At 46.1% G+C, this 18,651-nt stretch overlaps 1 protein-coding gene across 1 annotated transcript; it reads right to left on the reverse strand.

Moving 5' to 3' along the window:
* Positions 1-1,360: 1,360 nt before the first annotated feature.
* Positions 1,361-10,901, reverse strand: LOC119459177 (uncharacterized). The gene is made up of 4 exons (XM_037721003.2): positions 10,799-10,901; positions 4,483-4,890; positions 3,176-3,391; positions 1,361-1,659 (listed from the first exon to the last, which is right to left on the reverse strand). The coding sequence occupies exons 2-4, from the start codon at positions 4,772-4,774 to the stop codon at positions 1,361-1,363; spliced, it is 807 nt and encodes a 268-aa protein (XP_037576931.1). The 5' UTR covers positions 4,775-4,890; positions 10,799-10,901.
* Between the last annotated feature and the right edge of the window lie 7,750 nt (positions 10,902-18,651).

The following is an 18,651-nucleotide window of genomic DNA, read 5'->3' on the forward strand; positions in this document are numbered from 1 at the left end:
AAATTGACCTTCGCGCTTGCACTCGTCTCGCTTCAAAGCGAACGTCGAAAGCGCAGCGCATACGGCAGGCGGCGCATGCACTTTGTCCCCATCGCAGATCGCTTTGAAGATGAGGTTTCCGCGGGCGCACACTTCGGTCACATAGCAGATCGCTTTCAAGATACGGTGCCCGCGTGGCAGCGCCGTCAGCCGCAGCCGCAAGAGCAGAACGCAACCTCTACCCCCACCGTCTCCGTTGCCTCCTTCCCGTAACCCGCGATTGAACGAAGACCGCGCTCTTCCGGCCGCCTTCTTCCCACGCGGTCGCGAGAATAAGCTACGGTTGCTGGCTCACGCTCGCAAGCTTTCACTCGCACACACGCGTACGGCGCGCGGAAACGGTTTTATCGCCGTTGGACTTTGTACGGAACATCACGGTGACGACGATGGCTACGGCGAAAATACACTTGGAGTGTCCATATAATTGCTATCGCAATAAGAAGTCGCAGTTTCGCCCGAAAGGCGAATAATCAATTTCGATAGCAAATTAGTAGAGAGCTACGCGGAGTAAGGATAGTAGTTTTATCGGCTGTATAAACTTGGACACATTCGCTTACTAACTGAATTAACAATCATGGTGTCAGCACGCCCAAGCAGACATGAAGATATCACACTTGACCGCAGACAACCGCTGTCAAAACGCCGGCGTGCCGCAGCACAACGTCGCCCCCTCATGGCTCCATCCCATCCCCCCACGGCCTTTCGCACGACGAACACGTCGTATTTGCTCTCCTTCGTTCGGTCGCTCTCTGTGAAAGTGTGGCTCCCTCGCGCGCTTTCACTCGCGCATACAACATATGGCGCGCGGCGACGATTTTATCGCCCTTGGACTTTATACGGAACCTCTCGGCGGACGTCCACGACGTCGACCACGCTGATGGCAGAAATCCGCTTGGAGTGTCCATATAATTGCTATCGCAATAAAAGAACAGTAGTAAAATCATTCCATTGTATCGGACCCAGTATAACGATGGAAAATTAGAAGGGGAGGCAGTGGGTTTGCAGGGGTATCTGATGCTCTCGCGATATTATTGAAACATTAGTTTGCTGTAAACTCGCTCAGTTATTGTTATGGAGATACTTTTGAAATATCCGCTTTCGATAAACTAGCTGAAATCAGTATTCTTGTTTGGTGCTATAACATCGCATATGATATTGGATCTTTAGGTCTTTTATAGTCTTTGCAGTGGTTAGGTTCTGTTAAGCTGATCTGTTTCTTATTGACGGGCATTAAATTGTTCACTGGTGTTGACCGCTCCTGGGACGAACTTTCGCACTGTTTGAAGAATGCCATCCTACTCTTGAAGTTAAACATTAACTTCTAGATGAAAGTCCGCGCTGGAACCTTGGCCACGATGTCACTCGCCTGCATGCCGCTCTGGCGCTCCTCGATGGCACGCGTGATGACCAGGCAGAAGGGCCAAGCGTACGCGACGCCAAAGCGCATGCCTATGAGGAACATGGTGTTGTCGGTGTCTTCGTGGTACGTGGGGTACGGGAACTGACGCAACTTGACCGCCAGCTGCTCGTGGGAGCGGTTACTCGAGCGACGCAGCTCCAGTTCGCTGATGTGCGCCAAGTCCACTGCCACTTGTACGGCCGCAACTCGTAGCGACATGGCTGTGGGCAGATATACAATGGAAATGGAGTAAAGCTTAGTTCAAATGGATTTTTATTACTGTAAATGGCAGCTCCGGCAATTTTTCGAAGTAAACGGATCTTAACACAAAATCTCTACTACGTGTGCTCTATCGTACTCTGATAATTTTTGCCTAATGGTACGACTGAAATTTTTACCTAACATACAGTTTGGATATTGCCATGGTTGCCCCCGACTCGTCCACGCGATCGTGTCATTTTTTAATGTCATCTTTTACTGTTTTACATCAGCGCCTACAAGCTGGCGATGGTGACCGATGATCGGTTCCTTGTCAAGTAGTAGTTTTGCTCTAACGCTCGTCTTTGAAAGGACCATTATTAGGTCTAATGGCATTGGTCATTAAATGACACAGACCCTTTGTTGGAATGGGGCATAATATGTAATATATTTTTTAATGTTCTTAAGTTTGAACTAGATGGAAGATTTTGGGATCGCAATGTCAAGCAACTGTAGACACAACAGAAGGAGGAAGGTGTGCCGACGCTCTTTGCACTCACGACGCGTATAAGCTTTGGCGTCTGCCACACAGTTCAGTTTCAGTTTTGATATGTTGTTTCAAGTTTATAAGCACATCGATGCAACGTGCGTTTGACAGGAGGTTTTATATAATTTTAAAAACAGTTATTCTAACATGGCAAAAAAAAACAACGAAAAACGAACAGTGGAGTTGACCTTGAAACAATTTTTGTAAGGGACATTCCAGGAAAGATGGAGCAAAACGTAATTTAGACGGAATAAAATGTGACTATGTTTAGCGTCACATAACTGCTTACAATGAAATATTGCTATTCATATAAGTTAAGGTAGGGTCAAAAGTTTACGGTGCACGTGTTCTACGACAGAGATGATTACCAGCTCAGTTTCAGCTTGCAGCCATTAAAGCTGCACAACACCATTGTCAGTCAGTCTGGTTAGAATCGAGCGTGCTTGGTTTCTCGGTCTTCGTCATTTCGTGTTTAACTTTTGTTGGACATGTTTTACCCCATGTTCATATTACCTATTTTTATTGCTATTCCCTTTATAAGTCTGACTGAGCTGTTAGCAATCTAAGTTTTGTTGTGGGTATGTATTCGCTGTATTTCGAGCACTGTTTCCGCTCCCCACCCCCCCTCCCTCAATGCCTAAACTGATACTTCTCCGGACGCTGTAGCACGTATCATTTGTAATCAAGGCTGCATGCTCAGGTAAGAGGCTGTCAGTCCGACGGCAGAAAAAAATGAAAATAGCTCCCTGTAGTTTGACGCATGCGCCGAAGAGACCATTCTCGAAGTTCTTCATTATAACTATCCATATCAGGCAATTTTCGTCAGTGATCAATGAAGGTCTCATTCAGCGATCTCCAATTACTGCTGCCTTCAGTTTGCTCCAAACATCCCGAATTTCAGCGAACCAAAAGTTTAGCAGCACCACCACTATGCCCTCAATCGTTGCGAAGCTGCAACTTCGGTGCGTGATTCGTCAGCAGTTTTCACTCACTGTCTTCGAGTTGCGAGGGTCCACTTTGCGTGACCTCCTCGTGGGCCTTGGTGATCTTGTACGCACCGCTCGAGAACATGATGGTGTACGTCAGATCGTGGGGCACGTCGTCACCGAGCGACTCGGTGTGGAAGTACAGACCGAGTGTGTTGGGCGTCACGTTCCTCGAGAAGAGCACCCGCGCCATTTCCACCTCGTCCATCATCGACTTCAACGCTGCATTATACACGGCAACAATGAGGCATTTGATGGTTTCAGTGTCCACTTGAGACTGTTACTCTCGCGCATTACTATAAAGCAAGCGCACTTAATTACGACTTCAGTCGGCAGTTGTAGACGCAGGAAACACTTGGCTGCCAATTTGATGACATGAAGCTAACGACAAATCCATAATAAGCAAACAATAGCGACAAGCATACCTAAGAGCAGGTTCAGAGTTATCGGGTTGTTCTCGAGATTTTTCTGCCAATTCCTGCTGTCCTTGGCAAAAATTACCTGCCCCCTCGATGCACTGCGAATTCTGGTCTATAGTGCTTTCACTGGTTACATATACACGCGCAAAGTGCCTATGCCAAGCGTATGACAAGCCAATTTTCATCCCTATAAAGATAACGCGTCTCAGCATCACATTCCGTAGCCTGAGAATCTCGGGCCAGATTGACATAGAGTTTTCTTTCGTAAGTTCGTTTTGCGATTGGCTGGCCACCTCCGCTAATGATATGTCGGACGTCCGGATTGGCCAAAATTGTTTCTTACGAAAAATTCTAGCGTAAGTCGTTTTTGTGAATTCGGTCCCTCGAGCCCAAGTATGTATGGGAAAAACAACGACTATGATAATTTGGTGAAATCGCAAAGCATATAGGTATCTGCGGACTGCACAGGGGCCCAGGCCTTGGAGCACAAGAATCACATGTAAGCCGGCTTCGACTGCAAACAGTGGTCAGTGAAAAAGACGTTCAACATTTTCAATGGATGTTCTATACAGAGAAGTCACTGGTTTGCTGAACGGGCGTTTGAAATTGGTGGTATGAAATTGTGAGTGGTTACGGGAAACTAACGCACGAAGAAACAAAAGTCATTTAAATTTTAACGAACGTCACATTTATCTTTGTAGGTTCGGCAAAATTGACTCGCAATATGTTTACTTATATCTCCCTAAGATTAGTCGACGACCGAACACATGCGAAGTCTATGCAATACTTAAGGTATCTGCTTTTGTTATGTATTGCCTCAAATATTTTTGGTTACGCATAGCATCCTCCGCTCACAGCGAAATGTGGTCGTGATAGTTGCCACGGCTCACTCACCGACTCCTGGCAGGGATTTCTCGACGATACCGATGATGCGGCGCGTGTAGTTGTTCACCGGTCCGTAGATAACGGTGTCGAGCCTCAGGTCTGATAAGTCCGGCGTATACACGGGGTATATGATGCTGCTGACCACGGCGTCGTTACCGCCGACGCCGCGCTCGTTCTGGATCTTGATGAACGGCACGGTCACCATGAGAATCTCGACAACGAAGGCGATCGGACGCACCCTCAGGCGGCGAAGGTACATGTTCTTCCACACCAGCACGGAAAACTGCAGCACGCGCTCCATGGCGCCACGTTCCGAGCGCGGTACCAAGGATTCCGAGCTGCTTCTCCGTGATCACGTGCCTGCTCGTCCGACGTGGCGCACGTAAGCTCGCGAGTGCTCCTCCGTCAGCGATATCCCTGCAGGCATGGAGTTTCGTACAATCATTAGATAGTAATGCAGCTTTAGGGATAGTCATCTTGGAAGTCGTATAGCAAGCGCTTTTACGCAAGTTGATTTTTGCGTGGCGTCGGTGACGAACGCCGGAAGCGTTGAGAGGTAAAGCCCGGGTATGACCACGTTTTCGGTTGCCAAATGTCAATCAAAATATGCACAGCCAGCAACGCAGCCAGTGTCAGAGCAGTCAAGTTGCCGTATGACCAGAAGGTCGGCGCGAGAGCGCGTAGGTGGACCTGGACGTCTAAGATGAGCTCTGACCACCTGGACGTCACTGCAACGACACTGTTAAATAATTTACAGGACGCTTAAGCTTCGCCTTTAAGAGTGGAGCGCGGTAGCATTCAAAGATCCCCGACTGCTTTTTGTGCTTCCCGGCAACCGCAGTTTATGTAACCGTAATCATTACATGGAAACGCAGGGGGCGAACGCTATGCACGAAGGCGAGCTTTCTGTTAGAAACGCGGCATCTTGCGTGGGCCGATCCCGGAGGTCGTGAACAGGCGCGCGAAAATCTCAGACACCGTGGGACACGTCGATGCATTACTCTCAGCGCGATCTGCACCGCATACACTGGCACTAAAACTGGGCTATTATGACCCGACCACCAGCATCGGTTGCTTAGTCAGCTAAGGCGTTGCGCTGCTGAGCACGAGATCGCGGGATCGAATCGCGGCCGCAGCGGCCTCCACTACGGCGTGCCTTATAATCAGAACTGATTTTGGCACGTAAAGCCACAGAAAGAAGAAGAATATACAGGCAGGCGCTGTAGGCTTTTTGTTTCATGACATTTCATTGTGGGCTGTCATTCTCAATATATACCGAGGAATAGCTTGTCAAGAATGTCAGACAAGGTTACGGCAACTTTAGTAAAAGTGGTGTGGCAATAGAACCAGCTTATATCGTATGTGATATACATACACGCAAATATATACGAAAATTTGCGCTCACGACAACTCCGCTGAGGCAGACACCGACACCGGATTTTCTGCGACACCTGATCTTTCTCGCAAGCGATGGCTCTATACCTCGTATCTCTTACAAACTTGAAATTTCGTGCGCACTGTGCCGTGGCCGCGTACGCTCAACACACCTCGAGTTTTCGGTTACATACCTCGGCAGACGTTGATGACCGCCTAAAAGCTAAAGAAATGCCTGACCGACGGCGCGATCGAACAGTTGTCTTCCTGCAATGTGGCCCACTGCTCTAACCACCATAGAGCAGGATTCCACGCATTCATCCCTCGCGGAAAAGTCGCCTTAAGAAACGCCTGGTGTGCACATCGTAGGTGCGAGCTTCTCGCATCGTTCCCCCGTGACAGCTAGCGCATTGAGACGCCGTGTTAGAATGCACCGCCTTCGGGATCGGCCCATGGTATTCGTTAGCGAAGAGTGATACCTCCAACGGGGGTGAAGTCCGCTTATAATGCTATCGCAATAATGATCATTGCAGTTTAGAAGTTAGAGGTAGTGCGTGTTCGCGGAGAATAACGATTCTGGGTCCTTAAACACAAAACGTTCTTACGCTTAAATATTTCGTAAGAGAAAAAAGTATCCAATAGTGAAAGCGACTATTTTATTTTTGAAGGCCACCGACAAATCAGAAAGCGTTCTTACAAATAAGAACTTTAGTGAATTCGGCCTCAAGTATACAAGGCAGAGAAGCAGGCACAAAAGGAATACCATGGAGGTTATAAAAAGAAATTGTGGAGTGGCAGCGCTCGCAGATTCTTACCAGCAGGGGTGAAGCCAGCGCTTGCCCATACTTCACCCTTGAATTCATGATAGTGGCTTGTTGGGATAGTTAGTACACGGTTATACTAGGAGAATGCCAGCATTCTCTATGTCTGCCTCTCGATGTTTCCCCTTTTTTCAAGTTTGCTGGCATTGTCCAAGTAGTTCACCTTTGAAATCGTGCTGAACTACATGGAGAACAGTCGCAGTACAGCTACTCTTGATCTGTTTATATAAAATTGCAGACTAATTGAAAAAAAAAAGGATCTTTTTTCGGGCTAAATATTGCCATGGGCTGAATAGTGACGCCCTGGTCTCTCATACAAGTTTCCAAGACCTTCAAGCTTCAATCTAAAACCAGCGACAGAAGCAGGCACAACTAGAAGCATCTGTAAGGCAAAATTGGTCTTGCGAATGTCATTAGAAGCGAGAAGAAAACGCTTCCTGTTCTCCGCCAAATGCCAACGTTAATCGATTCCCCTGGTAAGATGGCGGCGGCCGGCTGCATCTTAGGACATCATCTCCACCCCACGAGTCTTTTTAAACCTCCTTCAGAAATACGATAGCCTGGGTACACTTGCACTAAGCGATTTACACGTATGTAGCTTATCCAACTTTAAATGGTTCTCGCAAGTCACTATAATTGCAGTGCAGTAATATGCCGATCTGGAAGTGCTAAATAAACGCTTTGGGAAACCTTGTTTTCGTTTGCCATCAACGATTGTGCTGTGACATTGTTGTGGTGTCGGACATTATGCCTTGCTTCAAAATCTTTCTTCGATTGTACGTCTCTAGTGGCGGTTCCTTGAATAGTACGTGATGAAATCACGCACTATCCTGTATATGGAGGCTGAATTTCGATGGGGGGCGAAATGCAGGAAACACCCATGTACTTATATTTAGGCGCATGTTAAAGAACCCGAGGTGGTCCAAATTATTCCGGAGTCCCCCACTACGGCGTGCCGCATAATCAGATGGTGGTTTTGACACGTAAAACCCCATAATTTAATTTAGTGTAAGTAATAAGAATTCCTGCTCCCTCCAGCGCCCATGTAACTGCATTCACCACCTTCGGGCGTGCTCTTTGACCTCCGGCTTCGTCTCCAGAACGCGCAATCAAGACACAATGGCAGGGCGAGTCATCGTTCTAATGAAGACAAAGTGCTAGCTGCCCATTTTGGATTCGTGTCATGTGCGTGGTTTCGAGCCACGTGATGAAATTTTACGCGTCATATTACAAGCAAACTGCGCTGGTACACACTGTTTCCAATGATGACTACACCTTCATTGGTTAGCTAAACGACCTAACAGGAAAGTTAGCTTTATTATTCTGAAAATGGAGCAGAAAATTCTGAAAATGAAGTCGTGCGATTGGAACACGAACTCGGTAGACATCTTTCGACACCTGGCATTCAAATTGTGACGCAAAGGGAAATCACAAAGTTAATGTGAGTAATGTTCTATAGAACACAATAAAGCTAAAACAGTTTGTTATTTTTATTTGTAAATATTGAACGGCGGTGAATAATCGCGAGATGAGTTTAATTAATTCATATTGCAATAAAACGGGCCGAGCGTCTCAACGCGCTGGTTTGCACGCCGGAAATTCTTAAGAGTGTTCTGTTCCGCCTACTCAGATATGCGCCCGTGACAAATTGGTTAAAGCCATAGGCGCCTGTGCTAGGGATCCTCTGTTTCGATCCTGCCGTCCGAACATTTTATTTGCGTTTATTCAATATAATTTTGCATATATAATATTAATACATATCTTGGCCAGTAATCGCTGGGCACATAAGCACATATCGGCCCACTTTTTCAGCCTGCACTATTTCTGGGATCGGCCCTTGAAATGCGTGAGAAACACACCCCATACAGAGTAGAGTGGTGGTGGCCCGCTCAGAAAGACTGTCTTTAAAAAGCAGGATAGAAAACTTTCTTGTCCATGGTCTGTTGAATTCCGCAGGGAGACTGCGCCTGCTAAACTGCTGCTATATGTTAGGCGGCGCCGCACTTTTCGGCACCTGAGTGGTCTCTGGAGCAGCAGCACCCTCTGTTTCTTAGCAGCACAGGTGAAGCGAGAGTTTGCCTACACTTCTACTCTGAAAGAAGGCCGCGGTAGCTAAAGTCCGCTCACAGCACACTTGCCTTTGGTCACTTATTATAAATGCCAGGCTAACTGGAAAATAAACACGCAGTTTCTTGCTAAAATGTTACTTTTGGCTGCGTACTAATATCACGATGTGCCATAAAAGTTTCGAAGAGAGTTTAGGCTGTCTCCTCAAACCAGTAACAGAAAGAACGACGTCGAAGAATATTTGTATGACAAAATTGACCATCGCATAGATAGCACGGCGTGGGAAGAAAGCGCTTCGTATATTCTCCACTAATCGCTAGCGTTGCCTCGTGCCCATGATAAGATGGCGGCGGTCCGGCTTCACTTGGAGACATCATCACCACTCCAGTAATTTTTTTAAACCTCCTCGATCGGCACCATCAGAAGAAAACGGTAGAAAGAAGGCACAGAACGTCCCGGGCCAATTTTCAGCGAGCAATTTAGGGACAAACGCGGGCATGTATGAAAATCTGCGCTTCTGTGACAATATACAATTTTCAAGCTAACTTTCCTGCTAGGCAGACCAATGACGGCGTAGTCGTATTTGGAAACAGCGTGTACCAGCGCAGTTTGCTTAATGACAAGTAAAATTTAGACGTGGCTCTAGTGATGAAACCACGCACATGAGACAAACCTCAACATGAGTAGCTGGCACTTTGCCTTCATCGCGCTTTCTGGAGACTCCGCCGGAGAACGAAGAGCACGCCCGAAAGTGGTGAAAACAGTTACATGGGCGCTGGCAGGGAACGGGAGCAGGAATTCTTATTACCTACAATTCCATACATAGGATAGTGCGTGATGTCAAGACGTGCGATTCTCGAAAGCGCCATTAGACACGTACAATCGAAGAAAGACTTTGAAACCAGAAATAATAGCCAACACCACAACAATACCACCGCGCAATCGTTGATGGCAAAAAAAAAACAGTTTTTTTCGAGAATTTCAACACTTCCAGATCGGCATCTCACTCCACTGCAATCATTGTGACTTGCGAAAACCATTTAAAAATGAATAAGCTACATACGTGTGAATTGCTCAGTGCAAGTTGACCCCTAGCGTATTCCTTGTCTGCCTGCTTATCTGCGATGTATACCTGATGCCGTATTCATGAAGGTTCTTATTTGTAAGAACGTTTTCTCTTTTGTCGGTGGCCTTCGCTAATAATATGCTCGCTGTCGCTATGGGACAGTTCTTGCTCTTACGAAATATTTTAGTATAAGAACGATTCGTGCATACGGGCCCAGAATCGCGATTCTCCACCTACGCGGCCTACCTCTAACTACTTGTAAACTGCAATAACTCTTAATGCGATAGCATTACAAGCGGACTTCACCTCGCTGGAGTTGTTACTTTCCTCTAACGAAAACTATGGGCCGATGCCGCACGCATTATAGTCTAACTCTCAAGGAGCTAGCTGTCACGAGGGAACAGTGCGAGGAGCTCGCACCTACGACGCACGCGCCAGACATTTCATGAGGCGACTTTTCCGCGGAGGAAGAACGCGTGGAATCGTGGTCTATCGTGGTTAGAGCAGTGGGCCACATTGCCTGAAGCCAAATGTTCGACTCTGCCATCGGTCACGCATAGTTTTAGTCGTGTACATTTAAGCGGGCTTCAACCTCCGCTGAGGTTCGTAACCGAAAACTCGCGGTGCGTTGCGCGTACGCGACCACGACACAGAGCGCACAAAGTCTCAAGTATGTAATAGATCGGAGGTAAAGAAACGTCGCTTTGATCAATAAGAGGGTGCAAAGACCGCGGCGCACGGCAACTGTCGAGAAAGCTGTCGAGACGCGAGAAACGTCACATATTCTAAGTGTCGCCCGATAAAGAAGGGACGAGAAAGAAACACGACCGGCCCAGTATTTAGTACTTCTGAGTAAACCTAGTTAGGGTTGAGCCTTATCTAAAGCCCTTACTACAGCGTACATGCTGGCTGCCTGCTTTCGAACTTCGTACGCCGTCAGCGAGGAAACATTATGCGTGAAGTGATGAGAAGGGAATGGGGTAATGCAGCGACTCACAGTGGACGTCGTCGTCAGGAACTCCTCGGTCCTCGAAGGAATCCGATGGCCCAGGCACTAGCACGCACGAGCTCGGGAACACCGCGTGCGACGCTTCTTCTTTTTCAGCGCGCGGCAACGCGCTGCCATCACGCGTTCTTTTCTGACATTTCTTCTTTTTAACGCGACGGTCCTTATAAACAGACGAGAGGCGTACCACAGGGATCAGTTCTTTCTCCGCTTTCTTCCAATTTATCAGAATGTGCAATTCTACCTGTATGCTGATGAAATTGTATTTTTCTCTTCATCATGGGATATCAATACGTTGCACCAAATTTTGCAATCTTTTTTGTCTGCACGGGAGGCCTGGTTGAACGGACTGTCTTTTCCCTTAACGTCACGAAATGCGCGTTACTTGTATTTCCATATTGAAATCCCGGCTTTCATTTCTCTTCACTATCGAAATGAGCCGATACCGCAAGTTGCAGCTGTGAAGTACTTGGGGATAACTTATGCTGGTACACTAAACTGGCAGCAGCAAATCGAAGCAAATGCTTGGGAAGGAGAATGTGCAATGGGATTGTTGCGCCCGTTCAGTAATAAATAGACGGGTACGGCTACGTTGCTGATGATTTGCAAACTTTACGTCCGCCGTATTCTCGAATTCGGCTATGTTCTTTTCTCAGGATGTGCAGCATACAAGCTAAGCCCTTTTATACTACTAGAAAGGCACGCGCTCTGTGTTGGGTTGCCAAGTTTAGTGGCTAATGACGTGCTTTATCTGGAGGCTGTAATTTTCCCGCTTGAGTCCAGGTTTAAGCAACTTACTGTCCTGACTTTTCTAAAGCTTTACAATGCATCCCTATCCCGTTCGCAATCCGTTTTCATCAATTTTCCCGATCCATTTTTCAGAACACATTAGCGGCGTTATCGACAACCTCAAGTTGTTTTTGTTCAGACGCCGATATCAAAACTTCATGTTTACCTACTGTGCCCGATTTCTCTAAACACTCATTCGTTAAAGGTGAAATTGATTTCTCATTATATTTTTCTAATACACGCAATACTTCTTCCAGCGCGCATACTTGAAGGTCTTCTTCAAGATAATCTTAGTCAATTTCCGTCTGACTTGGTTATTTCTACGACGCAACACAAAATACAGAGAAGGCCGGAATGGGCATCTTATCAGATCAGCTTAACTGCTCTTTTGCTCTTCATCTCGCTGATTACACCGCAATATTTCTAGCAGACTTTCTGACCATTATTCTGGCCATCAGAAAATTGGTCCTCAGACACCGAAAGTAATAATTGTTACCGATGCGCTGTCGGTTTGTACAGATTTACCTTTTACTGACCGGTCACACCTCCTGAGTATATTTTCGACTCTTGTCCCGGACAATTTGTCTGAAGTCCGCTTTGTCTGGGTCCCCGGTCATAGGGGAATTTTTTAATGAATCATCTGACTCGCTCACATCATCGTCACTAAATGGTCCTGTCTTAAATATTCTTCCTCATTTCGCTTTTGTAACAGTGTCTAGATTTAAACGCCTTCTATTTCTAAATTGTAATACATCATCCCTACTTTCCTCAGATGATTTTCGACATCTACATTTACGGTGGAACATGAGCAAATGCCTTTCACGACAATGCGAGGTGACTTTATCAAGGTACCGTTGTAGATTTCCCCGCCTAAATGTTTACCTAGCAGTCTTTTAATAATTTTTTTGATATTTTTAATCATTTAATTCCTAATTGACTCAAGTATTCCAAAATTTGCCTGACCGTTGACTTTAGCAATCACCACTTCGAACAGACTTCGTGAGTTAATAAGCTTTCTTTTATGAAACCATGAAAACTGACATGCAACGCGTCTTTAAGCGGTTTTTGTTGCAATACTAGCTTCGCTGTAATAACAGCGATGTTATTAGCATAGGACAAAACTTTGATCTCCGTCATCGTCAGCTTATTGCCACCTATTATGTCATGATGAGTTGTCCTCATACAATAATGTAATAAATAAACAGCAAACAAAATGGGGAATTAGGGAAACCCTGGCAATACTACTCTTACCTATTCGAATAATTTCAGGGGCTTCTTTGTTAATTACAGTGTTAGCCAAACAAAGTTTAAGCCACATTTTCATACCTTGTGAGACAACACTACCACAGTTACGCGTTCCAACGTTGCAAAAAGTACATCATGCACAGCGCGATCCAGAGCCTTTTCAAGGTCAATTGTAACACCGCGACATGGCAATTACATAAATCAAAGCACTCCAGAATGCTTCTCGCCGAATGTATATAATTATGCGTGAGCATTCTAGGGCTACTTTCCTAGGAAATCTATCTGACCGGACATCTATATGTTTGTAGCGTGGAGCACGATGCCCTCCGTAGGTATACATGGGGTCCTAAGGGGGTATATATGAGAATGCCTTATGACTACGTATGACTACTGATACCTATATGACTATATATCGGGAGTGCTGAAGAAGTAGTTCGAATAATTAGGCACAATAAAAGTCGAATAAGAATAATTATGATGAAATTATTTAAGCGTAAATAAGACCCCTTAAGACTCATGAAGGGTAAGGAAGCTTAGTGGAGATTAATTACGGTAAGAAGGTGTCCTGAACCACTTTTTATCGAAGTGGAGAAAGGCATTTGAAGTGAAAATAGTCAAATTTAGAAATACTTTGCCGCAAGAAGTACTTCAATCAATGCGCGTTCAGCAGAAGCGGATTTATTGTCAGTGAAACACGTCATCCGCGGTCCTCCCGTTCCTTCTTTAATGTCTTAAATAATGCGAGCTCCAGTTTAGCAACGGAACGCCGTATCCACAGTATAGTCACTAATTAGGCTACCGCGCAGGCTTGCTTTCGTTTCTTTTTTTTTAAATGCGAAGCATTTCTTCGCGAACATTTCCCACATTGAGAGCATCTATCTATCTAGCCGCCTACGTCTTGGTGCTCTGATGGTCGTTCCGTTAACTTGGTAGGCTCTCCTAACACAGCTTCGCATAACAATGATTCCCACAGGGCATGGGATTTGCTAGATTTTATTTCTTTTTTGAAGTATCAACTGGAAAAAAATTCCATGTACGGCTTACGGCCAAAGATTAGCCTATCGAATGACTAACTAAAACCGTTTTCGGCGCTCGAGGTCCGACCGTAATAAATGACCCCGTACCAATCACTCCTCATTCTGTTACGCGAGGAAGGCGGAAACTTGAATGGAATGTTGTGCTGCAGTTTACTCTTTTTTTTATCTATAACAATACTACCCGTATACCTGAGTACAAGGCACTGGATGGTGCAGTTATGATTTTCATGTTTGAAACGGCAAGCATGAAGGTTACATGTGTTTCTTCGTCTGCGTTTCGCAAGACCTACTGATGGAATACTATTCGCAACAATCCACGCGAGAGATACATACTGCTTGAAGAACGAGAAAAATATTTGTTCTCCAAAGGAAACGCGCAATCACCGAGCGGCCTTAAAAATAGAATAAAATAAAGAAGAGAAAGAAAGGAATATATTCTTAAGGCATAAATACATGTCACATGCAATCATGAACACCATTTGAGCGCTCTGAACGCAAATACCAGAGCGCGAAGTAGTACGAATGACCCTGCCGAGTTACTGCCGAGCAGTATCACCAGCCTTTTCCAACGGCGCGACCTTGATGCGGCCCAATCCACTTCGATCGCAGCGACACCACAGTATTTTTCCATGTCGAGCGCCTCACTGCAAAGCATGCACCGCCCATCCGCTCGTCCCACTCAACCGTATTCTAGTACACTCTAATATTAACGTAGACGCCACTACTTCCGATTTTGGTGCCTACGACGCGCTAAACGTAAGCCAAATGCGGTTGTTATCAACGAGCCGCAGTGCGCTTAGTTAGTGGCTGCACCCCGCGGCGGCCGTGGTGTAGCCGACCGCAGCAACCAATAGCAGCTGCGTATGGGAATCGGCTTTACTACGAGACAAAGCATCCATAAAAGAGTGAGGATTATGTTTTCTGTTGAAATGAGAGTATTTGAGAGAAAGGTGACTTCGCGCATCACTTTCGAGCTCCACGTGCGGCGTACGATAGCAAAACGTGGTTGAGATGTTCACAGCAGCGTATGCTACCCTAGGGCTAATATATACCACCAAGCCGGAGTGTTGGTTCAGGGCTCCTTTAAGCATAAGTAATATTAATTGAGGGTAATGAAGAGTAATGAGGCTAATAAAGTTAATTTAAGATAATTTATTCGCCTAATGAAACTTAATGAAGGGTACTAAGATTATTAGGCATAGTAAATTCGTTAATTACAATTTTTAAATAATCAACTAAGAAAACATCGCCATCTATGACCAGACGCCTTTGGATACGTGACGTATGTATGCAAGGTGAACGACTGTAAACAACGCTTAAGCACAATCTGACAAGCCCCACTAGGGAGTTCCCGCAATTATTTTTTGTTTTTCGGGCAGCTCACTCGGGCACCTAGATTTCAGCGCACATAAAACCGCTGCGTTATGGGAATAAAACCGCAAGCATCCTGCCTTACAGCTCGAGTTGTCTTTGAAGGTTAAACCTGCAATCGAATTTATTTAGAATGTGTAACGCTAAAATATACCTGCGTCTATATTTGCGCTCCGACATAAACCCTCTCCCTCCGAACGGTGCAGTTCGCCAGAGTTCTTAGTCCGCATTTTTCTCTCATGGGAAATAAATTTTATATTCAAGTAATAATAAATACTCAAAATAATAGTGTAATTAAATATACCTGTCCAATAAAATACTTCCTCATAGCGCATTGTATTTGTCTTCTAGTTCCTTTTATTTCCGTGTACTTTGCTGAACTTGTGCTTTAGTTTACTAAAGGCGCTTTAGCCAGCCGTTCATGAGGCTGGTTACCCGGCGTATATTGAAACGTTTACCTGTTATCTTTCCCTTGTGACCGCTTTTCACCGGCTAACAAATGTTAAACGTTATCGCTCGGCACAGGACGTCCGCGCCTGCAGGTATCGGAAGTTTCTCGTATGTGCTGGATAGTTCCATCCGTTGTCTGTTGTCCCTCATGGTGATCATACGTTGTCGTTGCAGTGGTTCCGCTTGTCCATGCGTCTGTTGGATAATAGTTTCGATATCGGGTTTCCGTGCTAGAGATTCTGTGCTAGAATCCTGTCGTTCCGCAACTTTATTATTGTTTATCTATTTAATTTATGACGCAGTATTTCCTTAAAAATCATCACTTTGGAAAGTCACGAAGCCATTTAAAGCCAGAGGGATGAAGTTCAGGCAAATCCATGTACTACCCATCATTCTCAAGCTGGCTGAACTGGCCTGCTTGTAGCTCCTGTGGATACTGGCGACACAGTTCGCTCTAGTAATTGTATGAAACTGTGTGCAATAAAGAGTTAGTTTTTGTGATTCACAGGTTTTGCTACTGCAGTGTTCTTCTCCGTCACTACGACGTACCAATATCGAGGAACGCGGTAGGATTACTTTAAGCTGTTTTAACTGTTGTGGCACATCAGTGCTGCCGAATCCCGCCAGGAGGAGGAAGGTTAATGAAATGGAAAGTGTCATTGACCCCAATGTAGCAAGAAGCGACAAAGGAAGCCGATACGGGTTTCCCCGCACGAAAGCTTCGCAGATCAGGAAAACATTTTCATCCATCCGAATGTGGACTTCCTCAACTGTGTAGCTCGAGAAAGTGCTGCGTTTTCTTTGTAGCGTTCGGGTGGATGACATTTCATTTTAACTGTTATCAATCGTGGCGTCGCGACGAGCCATTCCATCGGCCCCGGCAACGTGTACGGTGGGCTTTGCTTACATGGCACAGGTTAGTGCTAGCACATGTAGAAAAAACAAAAAAAAACAAATAAAGAACAGAATATAGTGCATGCGCGCAGCGTGTTGTCGCGCGCTGAAGAAGAAGCAGCAGCAGCTTCGTGCGCACACGCGCTGTTCGTGAGCTCGCGAGTGCAAGGGCATCGACCGATCGATCGATCGAGCTGCTCCTGACGACAAGGTTCTCTGTGAGTGACTGCGCTCTCATTTTCCCTCTCTCATCACTTCAGACCTAGTACTATATAGCTGCTAGATGGAGTGCTACGTTCTAAATCAACACTTACGCCGCAGCAACAGTTCCAGGCTGACATTTGAAAAGTCAGCGCAGCTTGCAGTAGACCCAGTTAAATGACGGCCCGTTTCTGGGAATTCGCGACTGAAAATGAAAGCATTGAGGACCAGGCGCGAGAGGCCGGTGCAGTCATGTCGACGGAGACGACGATCGCATGACCATGATGGCTTGGCGAGTGCGTTCGCTGTTGCGCTATGGAATCCCCTTTGAAACCTTACCACCACAGGTGATTTCTTTTCGTAGAAGGCATCCCAGACGACGCCAAACACACCACAGACGTAGAGTGGGCGCGAAGAGGCGAGGAATGTTTCGCGATAATAACCATATTCACACAAAATTGTACAATCTTTCTTACTGTTTCTGCTTAGTGAGACAGATTAGAAAAACTTGCGCTGAAAACAATTTCCCCGAAGGCCAACCATTAAAAGCAGTAGCATGGATTTGGCGTAGCACTGTAGGCGTCTTCGTACACTGGCATGATGGGTACCATGCCGGCGACTGTGCAGGTGCTGCAAGTCGATGGTCTACAAGGTGAGAGCGAAAGAGAAGCGCGTCGGTGTTCGTCAGCGTCCAAAGAAAGAACATGAATTTATCTTAACATTTTCTGTCCGTTTCGCTCCGATCAGTGTATGGAGGCGAAATGCAAAAACGCCCGTGAGCTTGCGTTGTAGTGCACATTAAAGAACCCCAGGTGGTCAAAATTAATCCGGAGCCCTCCACTACGGCGTGCCTCATAATCAGAACTGGTTTTGGCACGTAAAACCTCAGAAAGAAGAAGAAGATCAGTCTATGCAGCACGGCGTGGTACGCAAACAGCTGCTAAGGAGAAACCGCCCCGCGCAGGCGCACAACACACACCAGCAGGAGGAGGCAGAACGCTTCCCTAGCTTCAGCAGAGCCGATTGAACGCAGTTGCGTCTACTTGACACCATCGCTTTCGCAGCAAACGCAAAACGCGCAGGGCGCCCACGTGACGTCGATACCGGGACAGCCAGACGACTTCAATAGCGACGGCGCAATTGCGTCTCAAGCGTTAGCGTAATTGCTATTGCAATAAAAGGAGTTGTAGGTGACACGCAAGACAAGTGAAGCGCAAACGCGAATGACAAAAGCTGGAATGGACTCTGCCAAATTGTGGAAAAATCATTGTGCGAGGCGTGCTTCGTACAAGTGCACACCTATCGCGGTGGCACCTTTCCCGGTGCTAATTGCTTGATAGACAAAGGCAAGTGGGAAATATATGCACGTAAAGTTGTATTTACACGCGTCCACGCACGCGGCTCGGCGCCGGAGCTCATTGGCCACTTAAGGTTACTTGTTTATTCGCTGACTTGAAGGCCCACAGTGGGCATTGCAGGAGTAAGTCAAACACAATTTCGAGTAGCGAATCACGACATGATCAGGATATGGCAGGAGATTATTGCTTTCCTGAACGCGTAGAAAATATGCACAGAACAGAAAAAGAAGCTGGGAAATAAATGACATGTAAGCAGAAGTTTCAAGCACGCCTGTGCCATGCCACTATTGTGAGCAGCGGGGCTTGAGTAAACAAGTTACCATGAAAGATCAGTCACCCCGAAAGGCGCGGTTTCAGTTGTTAGTAGTTTCAGAAAAAAATAGTGATAGAATATATAAGTGCTGCGGAAAACTTGTATGGCCTTGTGGCAGCGATCTCTGCGCTTTGACGTGTACAATGGGCTGGAGACATGCACTCGTACACGCCACGGTGCATAGCC

This window comes from Dermacentor silvarum, chromosome 7, assembly GCF_013339745.2.
Source record: "Dermacentor silvarum isolate Dsil-2018 chromosome 7, BIME_Dsil_1.4, whole genome shotgun sequence".
Classification (NCBI taxonomy): domain Eukaryota; kingdom Metazoa; phylum Arthropoda; class Arachnida; order Ixodida; family Ixodidae; genus Dermacentor; species Dermacentor silvarum.

Excerpts from the sequence above, each read along its gene's own strand:
- LOC119459177 (XM_037721003.2), bottom strand. The coding sequence starts at position 4,774 with ATGGAGCGCGTGCTGCAGTTTTCCGTGCTGGTGTGGAAGAACATGTAC. Across the intron at positions 3,392-4,482 it reads GAAATCCCTGCCAGGAGTCG|CGTTGAAGTCGATGATGGAC; the intron begins GTGAGTGAGCCG and ends TGTATAATGCAG. Across the intron at positions 1,660-3,175 it reads ACCCTCGCAACTCGAAGACA|CCATGTCGCTACGAGTTGCG; the intron begins GTGAGTGAAAAC and ends ATCTGCCCACAG.